This window comes from Neovison vison, chromosome 3 (genome assembly GCF_020171115.1).
Source record: "Neovison vison isolate M4711 chromosome 3, ASM_NN_V1, whole genome shotgun sequence".
Lineage (NCBI taxonomy): Eukaryota > Metazoa > Chordata > Mammalia > Carnivora > Mustelidae > Neogale > Neogale vison.
The window spans coordinates 45,128,806-45,149,308 of NC_058093.1; the positions used below are offsets into that span (position 1 = coordinate 45,128,806).

The 20,503-nt window shown below is 50.3% G+C and overlaps 1 protein-coding gene across 5 annotated transcripts in view; it reads left to right on the forward strand.

The window, feature by feature from the left end:
• Window positions 1-20,503, forward strand: part of TRAF3IP1 (TRAF3 interacting protein 1) — a 61,859-nt gene that overhangs the window by 6,101 nt on the left and 35,255 nt on the right. The window contains exons 4-15 of one of the 5 annotated variants that reach the window (XM_044241961.1): window positions 704-847; window positions 959-1,387; window positions 2,786-2,857; window positions 3,741-3,816; window positions 6,380-6,481; window positions 8,077-8,172; window positions 12,911-13,012; window positions 15,310-15,330; window positions 16,257-16,341; window positions 16,799-16,882; window positions 19,476-19,599; window positions 19,805-19,841. In XM_044241961.1, coding sequence (XP_044097896.1) covers window positions 704-847; window positions 959-1,387; window positions 2,786-2,857; window positions 3,741-3,816; window positions 6,380-6,481; window positions 8,077-8,172; window positions 12,911-13,012; window positions 15,310-15,330; window positions 16,257-16,341; window positions 16,799-16,882; window positions 19,476-19,599; window positions 19,805-19,841 — 1,372 coding nt within the window. The remainder of the gene's footprint in view (window positions 1-703; window positions 848-958; window positions 1,388-2,785; window positions 2,858-3,740; window positions 3,817-6,379; window positions 6,482-8,076; window positions 8,173-12,910; window positions 13,013-15,309; window positions 15,331-16,256; window positions 16,342-16,798; window positions 16,883-19,475; window positions 19,600-19,804; window positions 19,842-20,503) is intronic. The other 4 variants (XM_044241960.1, XM_044241957.1, XM_044241958.1 and 1 more) reach the window with 4 other exon arrangements.

The following is a 20,503-nucleotide window of genomic DNA, read 5'->3' on the forward strand; positions in this document are numbered from 1 at the left end:
CTACACCTGCGCCTGGACGCTGAGGTCCCTGGGCTTGGTCATGCCCTTCGTTTATTCGTCTGGCTTTGGTGGTGGATAGGTTGTTTCCCGGAACCCTGGCCTTTCCTCTCTCCGCGGCTGGGTAGGCACACTGGTGTTTAGCTGCCGCATCTGTCCTCTCCTCCGAAACCCAGTGTGTCCTCAGCATGACATCTGGTGCCCGGTGTGATGGTCGCTTCGTGTATCCTTGGGGAGCAAGTGAGCATGTCAGTAAGAGGGATGCCTGCCCGGAGGTGTTGGAAGCTTCTGCGTGGAGTCAGGGAGGTCGTGGGAGGGTTTTGGATTCAGTCGAGTTTGAGTCAGATCATTCTGGGAGACCCTTTCAGTGCTGGGCCTTTGCGATCCTGCGGGAACCATGTGGCATCTGTGGAGTCACGCGCGGTAGCCGTGTTGTCCTTCAATGACACGCATGTCTACACTTGAGCCAGTTCGGGGGGATTGAAGTGGGATTTGCTTAGCTTGGGTCGACTCTGCTGGTCATGTCCGGAGTGGTATACTTGGTGACTGATAACAGCATTTCCTTCTAGTAGCTTATCCTTTGACTTTCACGTCCATGTGTTTAACGTGTTTAGTGAACTGCCCACGAATGTGGACACTTGCTTTGGTCTCTTGTGCTGATCTTGTTTTCACCTTGTGTTCCATTTCCTCCCATTCGGACCACAAGCTCTCCAGCGACGAGGCGGTGAAGAGAGTGTTAGCTGGAGAGAAGGGGGATCTGAAGGGAAGGTCCTCACTGATGTCAAAATCTCAGGAACTGGACAATAAGAATGCACAAGAAGAAGAGCCCAGAGTTCATAAAGATAAAGAGGTGAGTTGCAGGTTGCACATATTTGAAAATATTTGAAAAATAATGAGTCTTTCTAGAGTTCAGGTAAAGACATTTTAAAAAAAAAGTGATATTGTTGTTTGACCTTTTCAGGATAAAAGGAACTCTGAAATTAATGAGAGGAGTATAAGCAGAGATCGGAAACAGAAAGAAGAAGTGAAGGAAGAAAGCAAAGCAGGAGAGAAGGACAAAGAGAAGGAGAAGACGAAGGAGAACGACCGTGAGAGACATAAAGATGCTGAACGAGACAAGCACCGAGATGGGGAGAGAGAACGAGCCAGAAACCGGACCAAGCAGGACAGAGACCGAGGCAACAGAGACCGCGACAAAGACCTGGACCATGAGAGAGAGAGAAGGAATGAGGGAGGAAAGGAGAAAGAGAGGTGGAAAGACCGGGAGAGAGAGCGTGAGCGAGACAAGGCCCGGGACAGGGACAGGGACAGGCGGAAGCTGAAGGATGGGGAGCACTCCAGGGACCCTGACAGGGAGAAGAGCAGAGAGCATGACAAACCTGAGAAAAAGGTAAAGTCCTGCTTGAAAACCTCTGTCTTTAAGAAGAGTTTGTATTATTCTCAAAGGTGTTTCCTATCTTTGTCGCAGTGCGATGGGGACTCTGCTTCTCTCCAGCGCTATGGTAAAGTGATGCCACTCGGGCATTCCCAGTAGAAACCCAAACGGACACCAGTTTTGCAGGGGTTCTGAGCCTCTGGCTGCATGTGTGCATCTGGGTGCTTTTTGAAGATGGGGGGCCCACCCTGTATCTATAGGAGCAGTCCTTCCAAGCTGCCTGGGTTGTGTATGTGCTCCTGGGCATGGCTGAATGTACGGAGCCTCAGGGCGCCTCTCTAGGTCTTGTGGGTGTCAGCAGATATGTACAAGACTTCCGATTACTGTAATTTTTGCTTAATTAAATTTTCAGGTAAATTTGTGTTTGGCCAGAAATTTTGTTCAGTTGCTGTGTTTTCTAAATGTGCAAGTTACTTTTGGGTTCACTATAGGTGGTTCAGGTCTCCGTTAGGGGCTGGCCCTGCACATGGCTGTTCTCATGGGGACAGTATGTTACAGAGTGTCTCTAGAGGGTTGTGAAACTCTCTTGGTGTCCAGCTGCCAGGAAGGAGGGAGTGGAGGTCTGGACAGATTCAGGGTCAGAAGCGTGGGGAGGGGTGGGGCCTGTGCAGCACTCATGACTCCTGCGGTGAAGGACCAGGTGTCCAGCTGGTGGTGTGGTGCCCCTCACCCTAAGGGGACAGCAGGCTGGGCTGCGCAGAGCCTGGTGCCTCCAACAGGAAGTTTCAGAGCCATCGTTGAGCTTGATGGTCAACCCTTGCTTTTCAGTCTTCACCGGGCACAAGGTCTGCGGCCTAGTCTCTTCTAGGCCTTTCGTCAGGACGTGTTGGTCAGAGACTTGACTGTGGCTCTGAGCTGGGGCTTGTGGGTGCCCTGTACTTCCCTTTGGGAATATTTCCTGATGGAGAGTCTGAAGCTTTTGCCTGAGGAGAATCCTCTGTTGGAAAGTTGCCCCCTCCCCCCGCCCCATAATGAGCTGTGGCTGTGTTACCTGGTGGCTGGCAGTTTCTCTTGTTCACTCCTTCCCCTGTTCCAGATTTCCCCCTGTTTTATGGGGGCGTATCCAAGAGATTTGGCCTGGCGTGGGCATCCCACAGGTCCTGCTGTCCCAGAGTTTCCTGGGAGGTGCTGCCCCAACCCCCTTGACCCCGGCCTGCCCTACTGGAATGATCCGATGGCCCTTGTGGAAGCAGGCAGCGTACCAGCTGCGGAAGCTCAGGCCTGGAGGGGGACGGATGCTCGTAAGGAAAGGGTGCTCTTACTGCTGCTCAGCAAGAAACTGAACCTCCATGTGGTTTTAGGTGTCACAGATTTGAGGAATTCTAAGAATATGATGAATTTTTTTCTTAACAGTCCTCAAGCTCAGGGGAGGTGTCCAAAAAGATGCCAGATGGATCTTTGAAAGACTCCAAAGCTGAAACAGAGGTAAACTTTGAAGAATAACTTCCAGAGACATAAACCATGGCTGTGTTGACGTGGTGACACCATGCTGTGGTCTTCTCTAGTCTGTGGGGACCCTGGGGTGCGGGGGATGTGGTGTAGGCTCATGCATGAGCCCTAATTTCTATGCTGGGCTCTGGGTTTCCCTTATATACTTATTTGACGGGTATGACCTGGGGTACAGAGGGATGCGGGAGTCATTTGGGAGAGGGTCTGGGTGAGGATCCAGTCTCCAGGCAGGCTGGGACAGCTAGGCTGCCAGAGGGATCCCTCCGAGTTCTGTTTTGCCTGTGTGAGGTCTGGTGGCGTATGTCCTGTGGCCGGAGCAGATCGTCTCCCTGCCTCCAGGCCCTGGAGGTTCGACTCAGGCCAACTTCCCTAAAGCACTTTGTACTTCTGGGGACGTGTCCAGGTAGCTGCAAGGAAGGTGGACTGGGTGTGACACAGAGGCTGGGAGGCCAGTTAGGAGGGAGTTATGGCAGGCTGAGCAAAACCTTAGGGCTGCTGTGTGCTCGGTTTGAACACGTGTGTGTTTGCACCCAGAGCTGTCACGATGCATGTGAATAATTAGCAGATAGCAAGGGAGATGGGGTCCTCATAAACATATCCGGTAAGACCATACTCAGTGTAGTTGACGGGTTGCTGGGCTTTGGACTGCTTTGCAGAAAGAAGGATTTCTGAATTTAGAATAAGGGAGGCCTGAGTGTCCTCTGTTCACCCTCAGGTCTGGGCTGCTGAGCTGTGCGGAGTTAGTGGTTGGTGTGTCCTATTGCCTCTTTGTTCTTCCTCGAGCAGCATCTGCATAGTAAATCTCGATGCACTGCTGTGTCGTGCCTCAACTAATTCTGTCTGTTCTCCTTTCTTTAAGACCGAGCTTTCCACTAGAGCGTCCAGGTCAGTGGCAACAAAAGCATCAAAACGGCGATCCAAAAATGCAGTGGAAGGTACTGAGGATTTATCATATAAGGAGCTGAAAATATGGGTATTAATCATAGTATCTGGTAGAAAAACCACCGTGTGGTCAGAATGCAGATCTGCCATTGAGGGGAACAAAGACTATGTGAAAAGGATGAAGATGTCTCCCTTTCTCTCTCCCTCTCTCACATGCATACACACACACCCACGTGCGTGCCAGTGTACATTTGTGAGCACGTGACACCAGCGGCAGAGTACCACCTCTTTGCTAGAGATCTGTTACAATCTAAAAGATGCGATCGAGGTGTAACTTTCCAGAAATAGCTATCAGTCACCCTTGTTTTGTTGACTCTTGTCTTTGAAGTGGTGGCTCAGTGCAATCCTGACTCAGTGGCCAGCAAGGACTTGGGGTGCGGGGATCACTCGTAGGTGATGTTCCTGCATTTCAAAACAGCTGGTCCCATCTCCTGGGAGTCGTGCTCCTAAGATCTGAGGTTGAAGTGAGCAGGCCTGGCCGGGGGTTTGCTTGAGGGTCGCACCAGTTCAGCCCAACCAGCACGCAGGACAGGAGGGTCCATCCAGGGCAGGCAAGTGCTGCTGGGGACCAGTGCTGTTGCAGGTTTTCAGATGAAGTGTGAGGTTACTCTGAGCAGTGGTAATATCTGAAATGGGGTCCTTTTTCTAAACTGTTAGAGCAACGTGGCAGGAGAACCATGGTTGGAATTTCTCCTTCAGAATAGTACATAATGCTTTCATGAGCTTTTCCCTCTGTGGGCCATCTCCAGAGACAGGTTCCCCAGGGAGGCCTGGCACAGAGGGCAGGGACGTTGGCTGTGTCGGCTATGGGGTATGTTGACCAAACCCTCTGCCCTATGCCTTTTCCATAGGTTTCCAAGGCTTGCTGAGTCTGGGAGGTGAAAAATGAGCAGTGCTAGCTCTTTTGAATTGCTAGGGAAATTGTGCATTTTTATGTGTGTTCATAATTTTTATTGACTCCTCGGGCTTGTCTGTCCTTTGCAGGGTTCCTCACTGCTGTGCTGGCCGTTGCAGTATTATTCTTAGTTTGCATAAGCTCACTGTATGTTAAGAACATCTGCCAGTTTTTACATGAGTGTTTCCCCCCCACCCCGAAGTTCATTTCTACTCATTATGTTAGTTCCTGACTTGCCTGAGTGTTTAATTTTTTTTTTTTTAAAGATTGTATTTATTTATTTGACAGAGAGAGTCACAAGTAGATGGAGAGGCAGGCAGAGAGAGAGAGAGGGAAGCAGGCTCCCTGCTGAGCAGAGAGCCCGATATGGGACTCGATCCCAGGACCCTGAGATCATGACCTGAGCCGAAGGCAGCGGCTTAACCCACTGAGCCACCCAGGCGCCCCTGAGTGTTTAATTTTTATGCACTGGAAGTGACCAGTCTTTTTTTTTGGTGGTTTATCCAGAGATTTGAGAGATGAAGATTTGTGTTTTGTCATGCATTTTTGTACTTAATCTTTTTAGTTAGTTATTATTTTAATTCATGCTATAAGGTGATGTTTATTTTTTCAGAGTAACTCATCAGGTGTTCCAGAATCATTCATTTGAAGCCATTTTATGTGTTTATTCTTCTAGATTATTTTAAAACCATTGAGCCAAAGAATCTCCCCTCCCATAAACAGAACTAATAAACTGATCAGGTTTGTGTTGGACCCATGTTAAACTTACGCTTTCCGGATTTGGGGAAGATTGGATATTTCTGACCCCAAGTTAGTATGGGCGTTTCCTCGCGCACGTGTGGGGCTGTGTCTGTTCGTCCTGGATCACGACAGTTTGTTTTTGGTTGGTTTCAAAGTGGCATCTCCTTCTCCTTGTCCGTTCCTCTGGTGACTGCTGGAGTGTAGAAGCGTCGTGGACTGCGGTCCCTGTGCTGCAGACTCGCCTTGTGTTCAGTCGTAGCCCGTAGAAGCGTCGTGGACTGCGGTCCCTGCGCTGCAGACTCGCCTTGTGTTCAGTCGTAGCCCGCAGCTCTTCTGTCGAATTGTGTCTTTTGGTAAGCTGACAGTTGCTATTGTCTGCTTTTCTAGTATCTTGGCGTGTGCATCTGAGTTTGCTGGCGAGCGGGCTGCCCACAGGCTCCTTTTCTGTGGCCACTAAGAGAGATGATCACTGCGGTTTGCAGCCTTCCTGATACTAGCCTTCTTGAGCCAACAAGCTGATGGCTCGCCCTGCTGGTGAGCTGGGCGCAGATCTCATGGTGCGGCCGCACCCAGTACAACCTGTGCTCCACCCTGACCTTCTGCCTGACTTTAATGGGTCACATTTGGGCGACTGTCCAGCATCTGGCAGGAGGGGGAGGCACCCCGCGGCCCGAGGGGATCAGCCTTGCATTTACTGGAGTGTGGGGTATCCTGTTTGTTAAACATATTTAGAATCTTAAAGCTATTCTAGGATCTCTATAGAATCCAAAAAACATTCTTCTCAAAAGTACAATATTTTTGATTTGTTGTTAAGTGGCAATTATAGCAGAATAAGGTACTAAGAATGAGTATACTTAGTATGAATTACAGCATTATGAATTAAGCTTAATATGTACTTTCATTATGCAATTTCGTATCAGGAAGAAGGGGCTCTAGAGCTAGTGAAAATAGTCTTTCCCCTGAAAAAGAACATAACTCTTCCTACAGTAAAGCTAAGAAGGAGCACACCGTGAAGCAGCTTGGTAAGACGATGCAGGCCCCAGAGGGGCTGCGACTGTTGGGGAGTTGGCACCTTGCTTCCCTTTGACCACCGAGCAGGTGGAGCCCTGTGGGGGGCTGCCCTGCTGGACATGGGGCTTGGGCCCAGAGCGGAGCAGGGGCAGAAGGGCCGTGAGCCTTGCCCGCTGAGTCGCGGGGCCACCCCAGCCACCAGCCTAGCATGGATCAGTCACGGGCTGCGATTTTGTACTCGGGTCTGCCCTTCTTTGTTCTGCAGCTATTGATGGAGGACCTGCCCTTTTTTTTTTTTTTTTTTAAAGATTTTATTTATTTATTTGTCAGAGAGCGAGCGAGAGCGAGCACAGGCAGACAGAGTGGCAGGCAGAGTCAGAGGGAGAAGCAGGCTCCCTGCGGAGCAAGGAGCCCGATGTGGGACTCGATCCCAGGACGCTGGGATCATGACCTGAGCCGAAGGCAGCTGCCTAACCAACTGAGCCACCCAGGCGTCCCAGGATCTGCCCTTTTGAGTGCACAGTGTGGAGGGACTGGACAGATAATCAGGAGACCACAGGGTGTGCCCTTCCACGTTAGCCATGAGTCTTCTGATGTCAAATGTAGGAGCGGGTGCACAGGCGGAGAGGCTCTGGGGAGGGGATGTCTGGACAGAGAATTGAGTGGGGGAAGGAGGATCTGTGAGTGTCTAGGCTGGGGCAGAGGCCCTGAGCTGGGGACAGCCTTGCCTGTTGGAGGGCGGGAGGCCTGGCAGTGAGGCTGGGTGGGGAGGCAAAGCGATAGGGTCTGCAGGAATAGGCAGGCCCGAGGCGTTGGGCCATGCAGGCTGAGAGTTTTGTAGTGAGTGTGAGTAGACATCCTCGGAGGACAGTAAGCAGGACTGAGGCATGACTGGTCAGATGTTAGAAACATCCCCTTTTCAGAATGTGGAGGCAAGTATAGAGGCCAGACAGCGGTTCGTGTCCCAGTGAGACTGACAGCCGGGACCTGAGCGTCACTGCTGAGGATGTGCTCAATGGAAGGGATAAGAGTCGCTGTGACTAGATGCCCTTGTTAGAGGAGAGTGCACAGCGAGAAGACCCATGGCGGGGTCTGGGCACCCAGGGGGTGCTGTTGCTGGAGTGTGAAGGCTTTGGGGGAAGCCTGTTTGCTGGGCTGGGGGGCAGTGCCAGGAATTCTCACACGTGGAATGTGAGGCATCCACTACCGCATGGCCCGGCAGTGTGTCCAGACAAGAGTGGAGCTGGAGGCCTGCTCTTCAGGGAGGGAGTTGGGGCGACTGAAGGTAAAATCAAAGAAGTTGGGGGGTTTTCCCATGATGGTGTTTCCTGCTGTCACATGAAGATCCATGTGAAGTTAGTGTAGGGGAGCGTGGAGATCAAGACAGTGAGCCCCAGAGCCGGCCAAGACCCATGGCGAGGGGCAGTCCAGCCCGTGGTCCTGGTCAGAGAGCCCCGGGAGGGAGGAGTGGTGGTCAGGGGCGTGTCCTGGGACCTTGGAGGGGACCAGGTAGTGTGAGCCTGGTGTAAACCCCTGTTTGCCTGACCAGAGCCTCCCACAGGCAAAAACCTCTGCAGTATTTTAATCTATCACTATTTTACATCAGGAAGAAAGGAAGATAATATTTCAGCTAAAATGTTAGATCCTGTAGTGTCTGGATTAAATCATGAAGCAGATCAGGAAACTACGACTTCAGAAATTGGTAAGAAAAAGATACTCTTTAGTTTATATTTCTCAGCACCTTGATATGAAATATTTATCTCTCAACATAATTGTATATATATTTTAAGATTTTATTTATTTGAGAGAGAGAGTGTGTGAGAGAGAATATGAGAGGGGAGAAGGTCAGAGGGAGAAGCAGACTCCCCCGTGGAGCTGGGAGCCCAATGCAGGACCCGATCTCGGGACTCTGGGATCATGACCTGAGCCAAAAGCAGTGGTGTAACCAACTGAGCCACCCAGGTACCCCAATAAAAAAAAGAGAATTTTTTTATTCTTCTAACCACAGGATAGTGAAGATCAGAAATGACTTGATACACCACTTGCTTTAATTTCCTAAATTATATGAGAAAGATTAACTCAGTTTTATTTAACTCTTACGTGCCTTTCTAGGTGTGACTTCCTTTCACATCTAGATAAAGATGCTTTCCTTATCTTGCTGTTGGGATTCTGCATGGTGATGTGATGGTCAGAGAGAGAAATGGTCGTTCAGCTCTCCCATTCTGCTCTGCTGTGTTGTATTAAGAAAATGCCCCATAATAAGGATTTTAAGGTGCTTGCCAGGGCACGTTGGGGAGGTTGTTCCCCGTGGCAGGCGGTGCAAGGGGTATGCGTGCATCCCTACCCTGGAGCAGTGAGACGTGTGAACTGGGGATTTCAGATGGCTGATCCTTGATGAAGAGCAGAATTTGCTGTGATGTCAAACTAAATTCTTAAGAAATACTAAAAATCTTGAGTGACATATAGTGGAAAATAGAGTGTAAATCTTGACTCCAGGAAAAGATAAGAATTTGTCTAGGCTGAACTTGTATCTTTTTGACTTTCAAAAATTCTGTGCGTATAGCTAGGATCATGGGAAGCACATCTTCTGGGTACACGCTTTCCCTTTAAGAGGTTGGGCCCCTGAGAGCAGCTGTGTTTTTGGTCAGGGCAGCTGCTTTGTCCTGTGTTCCCTGGGCTCAGCAGGGGCACAGGGAAAGGTGGGCCTCTTGAGAGGTCGTCCCCACTGATCTTATTCTGAGCAGGTCAGCTTTTCATGGTTTATGTAGGTCCTCAGTGGTGTGTGGTGACTGGTGTGGGGTGACTGGGACTGGGGGTGCCGAATGGGAGCAGAGGATGAGTTCTCTCTCACTTGACCTCGGGCTTGCACTGGGGGGCCTTGTCTGGGCTGCAGGCTGGTCCAGTCCAGTCTGAGCAGGGGAAGCACCAGGTGGTCCCTGTGCAGCAGGAGGGGTTTTGGGTAGTGCTGCCCATGTGGGCAGATGTGCCCACATCCCAGACCAGTGGGAAGATCCTGTGCCTCCTGTTTGCCCACCTCTTGGCCTCGAGCTAGCTTCATGGCATGTCCTCTGAGCCACAGTGACCTCGTGGTAAGTGGCTCTTTAAACGCCTGCTGTGCGACTCAGTGAGGTCTGTCCACAAAGTGGCTGGCATGTCGCATGTGTGCCTGGCAGATCTGCTTCGTGGATCCATTTAGTGACTGCAAGCCCCACGTCAGGGTGAGGCATTGCATCCTGGGTTGGTAACGTGGATCCAGAATAAAGTGCAGAGGCCACTCAGACTACAGTAGTACTGACTACTACAGCAGTACCCAGTACTACCAAAGTACCCTCACTTTGTAGACACTACTGACCGCTCAGTGTTCAGGGAGTGAGGTTCTGGGTGGAGGTTCGGGTGGAGCCTGGTGCCATCTGGTGGTCAGAGTGGAGTCCTGCACCCTGTCCTGGTGGTCCTGTGACCCCTGGTGCCTCCTCCCCTCTCCCTGCCTCTGCCTGGGCCCTGGGTCCCTGTTATCACTGTCAGTCACTGTCATGCCAGTGACAGAGGTCACCTGTGCTGCCAGTCATTTGACTTTGGGATTCAGGGTTTGTCGGCAATTGTCACAGCTGCGGAGTTTCTCACTGAGTGTGATTTCCAGGAGCAGTGCTGCTGGGCCTGGTCTGGTAGCCTTTCCTCCTGCTTGCCCTTCACCTTGAGCTGGTGCATATCAGCCTCACCGTGCCCCCGCTGTCCCTGGGTCTGACGGTGGCCGCAGGGCCGTCACAGGACCACCTGTGTGCTTCCTCTTTCAGGGACACTGAAGAGCTCAACAAGGAAATTACCCATTTCTTTCTCAAACACGAGCCACTTCTTCCCTGCTCCATCTTGGAACGCTTGTGGCGTGATGAGCCTCGTTCTGTTTACAGTCGTTCGACGGTCCAGGTTCTCCTGGAACGCTGTGCCGTCTGCGTCTTCAACTTGCTTGGCTTCTGTCACTTAGGTCATTTTGTCCAGTTGTGTAAAGGTTTTTACTATGAAAATGCACAGGAGTAGGAAGAACTTTGAACCCTCTCTGACCCCTCACACAGATTCAGCGGTTCTCATGTCTCATCATACGTGCGTTGTCTAGAGCCATATCTTTTTATGAATGATTTCAAAGTCTGTTAAACATCCTGACACTTTATTTTTATTTTTTTATTTTTTTCATCCTGACACTTTAAATACTTCAGTATCAGCTCGGAAAACAAGAGAGATGTGCTGGGACACGAGCCAACATGGTTCTCTGTAGCAGGGTTACTGTTACCCGGTAGTGTCGAAATCTTCATGTTTCCGAAGCGTTATTTTAAAACAAAAAACAAAAGACAAGAAACAGGGTTCCATTAAGATGAATACACTGTATGTTTTTTATTCTTTTACTTTTTAAATGACTTGAATCTCCAGTCCCCTGACCCCATATGCTCTTGTCTTACTTTTTCAGTCTAGTGCGCTGGCTATGGAAGAGATGAGGTGGCCAACCTTGTAGAATGCTCCACCCTCTGGACACTCATCCATTTCCTTGTGATGTCACTTCACTTACGACAGTCCTCTCCCCCTGCTTCTCCCCATGTTTCTGTTTGATCTAAAGGCCTCATTAGCTTTGGGTTGAACATCTGGCTTCATTCTGACCCGACATAGGCCAGCTGTGCCTTTATCTTGTGTTCTGTCTGGTTAAACTAGTGCTTCCGTGTCCCGTAACAGGATGCTCAGACTGGTCGCTGGGCCAGGCGGAGCCCCTTGTTGTAGGGCCTGGGTATCTGTTCGCGTTTACACTTCGATGTCACTGGCAGCCCTGTGCTGTGAGCATCTGCACAGCACGCAGGCAGAGTGGGAAGCGGCTTGGGCGGTGTGGGGGGCTCTACCTGGTGAGTTTCAGGGATGATGACTGACAGGCAGGCACTTGGCCAGGCACAGTGCTCCCTGCTTTATAAAGCACACGTTCCCATTACCGGAGCGCCATAAACTGGGGGAAACCGAGGCTCTGAAGAGGCGAGGAGCGCACTCAAGCTAGAAAATCAGGACGCCAGGACCACACCCTTCCCGGATGGGTTCATTCATTCCCGGTGATTCGGACAACAGATTTTTTTTGCTACTTCATAATAATTTTTATTTTTTAAGGGTGTGTTATTTCTTTTCTTTAAAGCTTTTATTTTGCAGACTGGTTAATCTGTCCTCTGATTAGGAATTGATTGTGGTATTATCAGAACGTATAGTCTGTTTTTCTGTGTGTATTGGAGTTTTAGTAAAGCTTACTTAAGAATATTAGGAAAGATATTAAAACGACCATCATAGGCCTCTCAAAAAAAAGTGCCACTAGACCTTTGAAGAGAGGAATGGTGCAGAGTGTCATCAGTCCCTTTGGGCTTTGGACAGAAGATGTTGCATTTGGAAGTTAGTTATTGTGCTGTTAGTTTTGAATGGTGTAGGAAATTTTTGACACTTTCAAATAAAATGTAACAATCTAAAATTTTTGCATGTTTTCTTTTAAAATATAGTTGCCAAGCTTATGTTTATTTTTACATTTTAGAGTTTAGTATTTCATAGTGATTCTTTGACTACCTTAGATTTAATAAATAATTACTTGAATCACTGTTTAAATGATCATTTTTATAGATTGAAAAAAATTTCCTTAGAAAATTATGTCATCTACTCTGTGAGGTTCTATTACATAAATTCAGTTCTTTGATAATGATAGGTTGATTCTGATATAAACTGTTTATTTGAATACTTTTAAGAAATTATAAGATTGTATTTTAGGAAAGGGAACATTTTTTGAATTTTATTTTTGTCTTCTCCTGGTTTAATTTTAGAGTGGGGGTCCTTTAGTGGTGGATTAGTTTTCTACCCTGAGTCCTACCACATTAAAAATCTTTTCCTGCAGCACCTCCCTGCCCCCTCCTTTATTTTTAATATAAAAAAGGTATTATTTCTCAGGTATTTGATGTTTTTTCGATTTTTATAGACATTGATACATTAGTTAGTAGTTCACGGGGGCTTAGGAGCTTTCAGTGTGACTAGAACTATGAACTGTGGCACAGGAATCTTTCTTTCCCTCCTGCTTTGCTACAGTTGTCACTTACCTGCAGCTTCTCATCTGGGCCTGGCTGCAGTGACGAGGTGGTGGATGGAGACAGGTAGCGTCAGAAAGTTTCTGGAAATGGGGGTAGAGGGACCAGTTTGCTTTGGCTTTGGGGATCCCAACCTCCTCCTGGGCTGAGTGGGCCTGGGGCCTTCTCCTGTTCCGGGCACCCCTTTCCTCTCCTGATCCCACAGCCACAGCTGGGAGGAACATTCTTAGGTCAGGTGTGTGTAAGCTCGCAGTGTGGGAAGGCGTGGACAAGTAGGTGTGCTCTCTGCTGTCGAAGCCTAGAGGACCAGCCTGCCGTGGACATTGTCCTGACTCGTTTTACACTGTTTTCTGTCAGGAACAAAAGAAGCTAATACTAACTCAGCTAGTGTTTCAGATGATAACTCAGCGAGTATGTGGCGGGAGAATGTTGAGCCTGAGCCAACAGTGAAGCAGAAAGGTAAGAAGGACGCCCTGTCTTTGCCCCTTTCCCAGTGAGGGAGTCCGAGCCACTGCACTTGCACGCTGGGGGCACCTCTCTGTGAAGGGGTCTCCGCGGCTCTCTGACCCACATGGGGTCCAGGCCCTGGTTCTTCATACCTGCAGGACCAGATGTGGCAAATGACCCCCTTGTGCCGTCTTACATCAGCCAGGGTAGGGCATGTGGTCCTGCTGTGGTGGCCCCGGCCCCTCCCAGGTCCCCGGTGCTCTCGTGGAGGTTGCATATGAAGCCCGGCAGTGGTGAGAGGCTCCGGACACGAGCTTCGGGGTTTGTTCCGGGGAGGCCCACGGGCCGAACCATGCACCCCCACATTTTTTGTTCAGAGAGGACTCTGAAGCAGCTGGAAACACCGTCCTGACCCAGTGTTTCTCTCTGTAACGTTCTCTGGGTTTCTTCAGCTGTGCCTAGGTGACATTCTGCTTTTGGCACCGTCGTTCCCAGCAGTTACGCTGTGGGGAAGGACACATTTGGGCCCCAGAGCTCCTGGCAGGCGTGGTGGGGTGCTGGCACCCGGTGGCCCAGTGTGTGACACCCCGGGGCCGGCGCCTATCGGTGTGTTTGCCTCGGTGGGCAGAGCCGGCCTGGAGGATGCCCGGAGCTCAAGGGATGTCGCCCCGGCATGGAGGCAGGGAAAGCTCCCGCAGGAGGCTTTGTCCCATATGCATCACGTTAGTTTAGGAGCCTTAGCAGCCTGGGCTGGAGTGGGGTTGGGGGGACGGGCAGGTTCCGGGGTACTTAGGGCAAGGGCTGTGCCAGAGATGGCCCGTGAGTGGCCCGGGGTGGGGTTTCCAGGGCGAGGGAAAGAGGGCCTTCATGCCTTGCTGGAAAGAGGCTGTGCTGGTGAAGGGTCCAGAGAAGACCCAAGTGTCTGGGGGGCAGGAGCCCTTGCCAAAGGGTGGGAGACCCCATCTGTGACAGGGGGGATCTGCTGTGCACACTCTCCCTTTGGGTGTTGGCCCTGAGATCCAGCAGTTGCACATGAACTTGCAGTCTGTCCCCAGCACTGATGGTGGGAGTTTGGAAGAGAACCCCGGGGTCTAGAATCCAGGGCCCCATGTCGCACACTGGCTGCCACATGCTGGGCTCTGTCAAGCACGCTCCAGATGGCGTGGCGTCGAGGAGAGACTCTGCCGCTAGCTGCTCTGGCCCTGGGACAGTGCTGTGTCCCTGGGTCGAGCTCCAGTCCCGCATTGCTGTCACCCCATCCTTACAGTGGTGCTGTCTGGAAACGTGATTTCTAGGCCCCTCCTAACCCACAGTTTGTGAGGCTCTGTGGGTGCTGGGCCGTCCTCTGCTCTGTGCAGTGTGCCTTCTGGGAGGTTCCTGTGTCCCATACCCAGAGGTCCTGCAGGGCCTCCCACTTCCTCTTGCCCCATAGGCCTGGCTTTTCTTCCCAGAGTCACCTTCTTTAGGGCACCATTTGTGTAGGTCTTTGACTAGTAAACAGAGATCTGAAGTTCACCTCAGCAGACAAACTGTGTTGTCTGAGGAGTGCCGTGTGCCCTCGGGAGCCCTGGACCTGGTCCTTGTGTGTGGGATAGGTCCCTGTGTGGAGGTGGGCTTGTAGTTAATGGGGGATGCCCGGCAGCTCCCCGGGGTCCTTGGCTCCGACTTGGACCTGTGCCATCCTGGTGCGTCTGAGGGTTTGGTCCTTTGTCTTAAGTGTGTCATGCAGAGAGTATCCTCTTGGGACTTTTAAGTCCACCCCCCCCCCCCCCGCCACAGTGCTCTCCCGCTCATGTCCTTGTGGCCACGTAGGTCCCATTTGTCCCCAAAACACAGCACTTGAAGAAGGAAGTAGTCCATGGGGAGCTGGGAGATATGTCCTCATTCAGGAGCTGATGGAAGAACCCTTGCTGATGAGTTCAGGAGGGGGAGGGCCCTGCTCGCTGTCACCCCGTCATGGAAGGGGCGTCACACCTTCTCATCCTTCACACTCCCTGGCTTACCAGCTGTTGCCTCATCTCAGATCTCTCTCATTTGTGTCTGTGACCCACTCTCTTCATACTCCTGTTGGCTCTCTTCATTAATAGCATTTTAGAATTCATAGTTTGCTTTGTTCTCTGTCTTTCGATTTTTGAAAATAAAGTCTTGGCAGTGGGACACTAGGAATGGCTATGTGTTCCCTGACAGGTGTCCACTGTTACTTGGTTTGTGTTTTTCCATAGTCCTGCTATTTAATGCACTGAGCTTTACCAACACGGAAGTCACTTTTCTGATGTACCTTATTATTATTATTATTTTTTTTTTTACAGGTGACTCTCCTAGTGATGCAGGTGAGGAACGGCCTGAACTGGGTGTATTTGATATAAATTTTGCATTTGTGTGTAGATACTAACATGTACTCTCAGATTTGTTTTACACACTGAGTTAGTGAAAGTAAATTAAGGAAACATAACTATATTACTTTAAGATTTAGTTTATGTATCCTTTGTTCCAGAAGAATGTATTTCACTTCCGAGAATAAAACGTGTATTTCTAAATTCAAAGTCTGATTTATCCTATTTTCTAAAATACAAAGCCCTTTTACTTAAAATGCAGGAGTAAATTTAAGTGCTTTAGTAGTTAGGGGTTGTTACTTACTGATTTAATTTTTTTATTAAAATGAAGAAAGCTTTACTCAGATTATAAAAACCATTTGGCACATAACCAAAGTAGAGTTTTTTAAATGCAGAAAAATATCAAGAAGGAAGCGAAAAACACTGTTTCTAATCTAAATGAATGTCCATCTAGAACTCCCGTTGTGTGTATATGTGTGTGTGTGTGTGTGTGATTAAATATGTTATTATCCTCAGTTTCGTGTTAGGATGGTGACACTGTTCTTTGCCGAGGGTCTGCTGATGTGACCCACAGTTGACAGTAACAGGTGGTGGGTGGGGAACATCTGGACACACAGATCACACACATCCGTCCCTCTCAGGTTGTATTTCTTTTATGTTAAATTGCTTGACTGGATGAACCTACCTTTTGAATTCCGTTTCTTAAGAAATTGAACCAGTTTGTATTTCCAGGGTTTGAGTGCACCCGTCTCCCCCAATCTTCACTGAATCTAGGCATGAATCGTCTGTTTTATCTTGATGAAAATAAGAGATGAATAAAGCTCATGTATATTTGCAATTATTGGATTGCTATCTTTTCAAGTATTGATTACCTGTTTGTATTTCTTCCTTTGTGAACTGCTCACTGGATTGTCACACTTCAGAAGGAGAAGTTGGACCTTCTGGCCCAGAAAAGCCTGAGGTGTCCGAGAGCTCCGAGCTGCCGGGCGAGCTTCCAGCCAACCTCAGGTCTGTGGGCCCCCGTCCAATGCCCGGGTTGCCACTGCCTGCTGCTTTCTGCACTTCCCACAGTTCGGTTAGTGCTTGAGCTCAGTTATGAGGAAATACTTGTGCAAAGAAAGCAGAAACCATTTAATTTAATTTTCCTGTATTGGATAGAAGTTACTACATATAGGACATTATAAAGATTTAGGGAAATTCATAGTTATGATAAATTATGTTTTGATTACTGAGAGTTACATGATTCCTTTTGAGCCTTAAAATTAATGAAAACATAAGATTAAGAGACGGACACTTTTAAACCTGTCAGATTAACGGGATGTTCTTAACATTCTGCAGAATGTGTCCCGACGAGCATGTTGATGGTGGGAAATTAGTAGTATTGTTGATCTTTGTTTCTTGTTGTCCCTTTGAAATGTCCAAGTGTGTCATGTTCCCTCTTTGGTTTTCCCGTGTTTGGGTTTAGAAGAATACCTCGGCCTGGGAGTGCGAGGCCAGCACCCCCCCGCGTGAAGCGCCAGGACAGCGTGGAGGCGTTAACACCAGACAGGTGAGACCTCTGTGGGGGCGCTGTGCTGGGTGGGGTGAGGGCGGGGCGGGGCCACTGCCAGCTGACTTGTGGGGAAGCCGGTCAGGCCACATGCCCCCGGCCACACACTTAGCTGAAGAGAAAATGTGCTTTATATTTATAGCATAGTGTGGGGGTAGGGGGAGTTATTCTTTGAGAGAAGTTGGGGGCCGGGGGGAGTATTTTTTTTTTTTTTTTTTTGGGAGTATTTTCTAACCATAGAAGCAACAAGGGGGAAAATAGGAAAAAAAAAGATTTCAAGGCTTAATTGCACACAAATATAAGATAAAAGGTCAGAAAGTCATAAAGTATGTGAAAGCAAGCCACAGACAGGGCTCTCTAAGTGTTACAACTATCCCTGTGGATGTAGTGTGATCTTTAGAGGAAAGTACAAGAAATCAAAACATAAAAATAGAAAAATAAAGCAGGCCAGACCGGCATGGTTTAAAATAGAGCAGGAGGCAGGAACTGGGGACAGATGTGGCTGCATTGTAAGGGACACGAAAGATTGATGCAGGAGGTGGCAGGAGGGAGAGGTTGTGAGAACATTACTCTTGACTGTTTGTGAGATGAGGAGACTGGCGCATGTTTCTGGTGATGGGACCGATCTGAGGAGATGGGGAACTGGGGAGGTCGGAGCTGCGGGGGTGCGAAGATTGTTGGAACATCGTCCCCAAGGGGTGGGGGGACACAGAGGGATTGGCTTTGGAGGGGATGGTGCTTGTAAGTGGGTTCTAGAAGCTGACCTCCCTCTCCCCCACTCCAGAGCTCCACTTGTCTTGTGAACCCAGAGCAAGTCTGGGCGGGGAGGCCCAGAGCCCCACTCCCAGAGATCGGGTGAGGGTCCTCATCTGAGGTCTTATCCTCTCCCAACCCCCAGCCTTCTGTGGGGCTATGTCTGGGGACCCCAAGTAGTGTCAGGACTGGGAGGGCCTAGAGGGAATGTTCTTGGCATCTAGCTGGGCAGTGGGGCAGGGGTGAGGTCGAAAGTCCCCCCTCAGACTGGCAACCCCACCCAGAGGACCGTAGGCCCAGAGGTCTGTGGCGTAGCATGCGAAGCAAGAAGCTGGGCTGCCTCTGGTTGCACGTGGTGTGAAGTGCTGCCGTGGACTTTGTTCCCCCACCGTGGGCAGGTGCCTGGTGTGGGCTCTGGGTGGGCACAGAGACAGAAATGTGGGTGATGGTGGTCCAAGAGTGGGGTGCTCAGGTTTGAGGTTGGGGGCTTGCTGCCAGTGGCGGTGCCCAAGGGTGACCCTGAACGTGTAGCTGGGTGATGGAAGCAGGATGGTGGCAGGAGGGCTTGGGGACCCTGGAGCCAGGCTTTGGGAAGGGCTGTTTCTCAGTAAAGATGAGGGCAGTGGTGGCAGGGAGCCAAGAGTGCAGGGGGGCTGCCTGGCAGCTGGCAGCGGTGACAAGGGGGCCAGAGAGGCTGTGGTGTGGAGTCAGAGTTGGCAGACTTGAGAGAGAGTGATCTGGAAGACACAGTAAGCACAAGAAAGCTGCCCTCCCTCTGGGCCTGGCCATGGGAAGCTGCTGCTTGAGGCAGGGGAGAATGGAGAGGGCTTGCTGATGAGGGATGGTGTGTGGGAGGGGCTCGATGGGTGCAGGGCTTGGGGGAAATATGGGGTGTGGTGAGGCTGGCCCTGCTAGAGGCAGGACATTGCCTGTGAGGGTTGAAGGGCCCATCGAAGAAGCTGAGGGTGTTTTGGGGGAAATGTGTACTGTTTTGAGAGCTCATACCCAAGTGCGGGAAACCCATGGGTTTCCTGCTGACCTTGTGTGTTACCCTGAAGCAAGGGAGAGGGTGTGTCTGTGTGTGTACCAGTGATTGTAGGGCACTGGGGGTTAAAGGCACTCAGTAAAGCAGGGTTGTGTTACGCTGCTACGTGAGAAGTGAAGGCAGGTGGGACTGATGGGGAGCTGGTGAGTGTCTGGGTTTGGAGCCTTGTGACCTGGGCCCAGTGTGGTCGGGGTGAGGGCCTAAGCAGAGGGCAGCTGACGGTGGCCTGCAGTGGGGTGACAGTAGGTAGGGCTGTTCCAGAGGGTGGCTTCAGGAGGTCTAAGAGAGCCCTTGGACGGACATAGTCACCTGCGAGGACAGGTCCAGGCCTATGGGCCAGGCAGTTGGGTATTGGACTGGCCAGAGTGATGGTAGGTCTTGGTGGAGAGGAGGTGCTGGGCAGGGAGTTGCAGCCAGGAGGAGGCCTCTGTGTTGGGGCAGGGGTCTGGAGCTGCATCGCCACCTCTGCCTTGATGTTTGTGACTTGGAAGACTAGGGCTCCCGGGGTGAGGGGCTGCAGGTGGAGGGCTGGTGTCCAGAGAGTACAGCCAGGGGAGGAGTGAGGCTCCAAGGGCCCTTGGGAGGTAGGGGTGTAGGGAGGGGGCAGGGTGGAGGGAGCACAGAGGGCAACTCTCATAGGGACCCAGGCGTGGGTCTGCACTTGGCTTCCACACCTGGGTTTTGTGACATTCTAGAGGCAGGTAGGCAGCCTCTCGGGGCCTGGGATGCAGGGGGTTGATGCGGATGTGCGATCAGCAGCTCTTCCGATGTAACCTGATTCCTTTTCCTCTTCAGGACAGGAAGTGGGAAAATCGTTGCGAGTGTGATCGTAGACGCGCAGAACTCCGACAATGAGGACGACAGTCAGTTTGTGGTGGAGGCGGCCCCCCAGCTCCCTGAGACATCGGAGCTGGAAGTGGTGAGTTAATGGGAGCATTTGTTTCTGACGTTGCTCCTGGACGGGCCTTGGAACTTCTGATCCAGCATTGAGGTTTATGTAGACAAAACGAGCCTCTGATTTTTCAGTCAGATTTCTGCCTTCTTTAACTGTGTCATTGCCTTGAGGAGATCCATGGAAGCAGCATTTCAAGAATCAGCTTTTTCCTTCTTGCTTTCCTGCCCAGGTGCCTGCGGTAGACATGGAGGCCGAGGAGAAGCACGGTGAGTGGCAGGCGTGGCTGTGAGAGGGTCTTGCACACGGGAGCTCCATGTGCCCCGCATTGGTCCTGGTGGTATACCAGGGCACAGACGGGCTCCTCCTCGGTTGTGGGTTTAGTCTCAGAGCTGATGGGCGCTGGGCCTTGGGACCCTGGGGCTTTCTGTCAGTGGCTTCTGACGTGGCATGCACTTAGATTAAGGGTCAGACTTCTGGGGTCGTTCCCAGATTGACATTATTTGTAATACTACTTTTCCTTTTCCTAAGTATCTTCTTTGATTCCAAACATTTGCAGAAGCAGAGAGAGTAGTCCAGCGAACTCCCTGTACTCGTTACATGGTGTCCATAGTGATTGGCTCATGTTTTCTGTAAGCCTCTGGCTGCTGCAGACCCCTGCTCCCCTAGACTGTTCTCAAGTCCTAGAGAAAATCGTGTCTTGGGTTAACATGTTAGATGTAGCTTTAAAAGATAAGGGCTCTCTTCCAAAAAACATAACCATAAAAACGAAATAATTTCCTGATATCATCACAGTTTCTCTAGTTATTTTGTATATTTTTTTCTAGTTTGAGTCAGAATCCAAATAAAGTCCTACCATTGGATTCGATTGAACTCTTGGGTCTCTCTTAACCTGTATGTTCCCTCCCTCTCCTTTCCCTTGTAATGTATT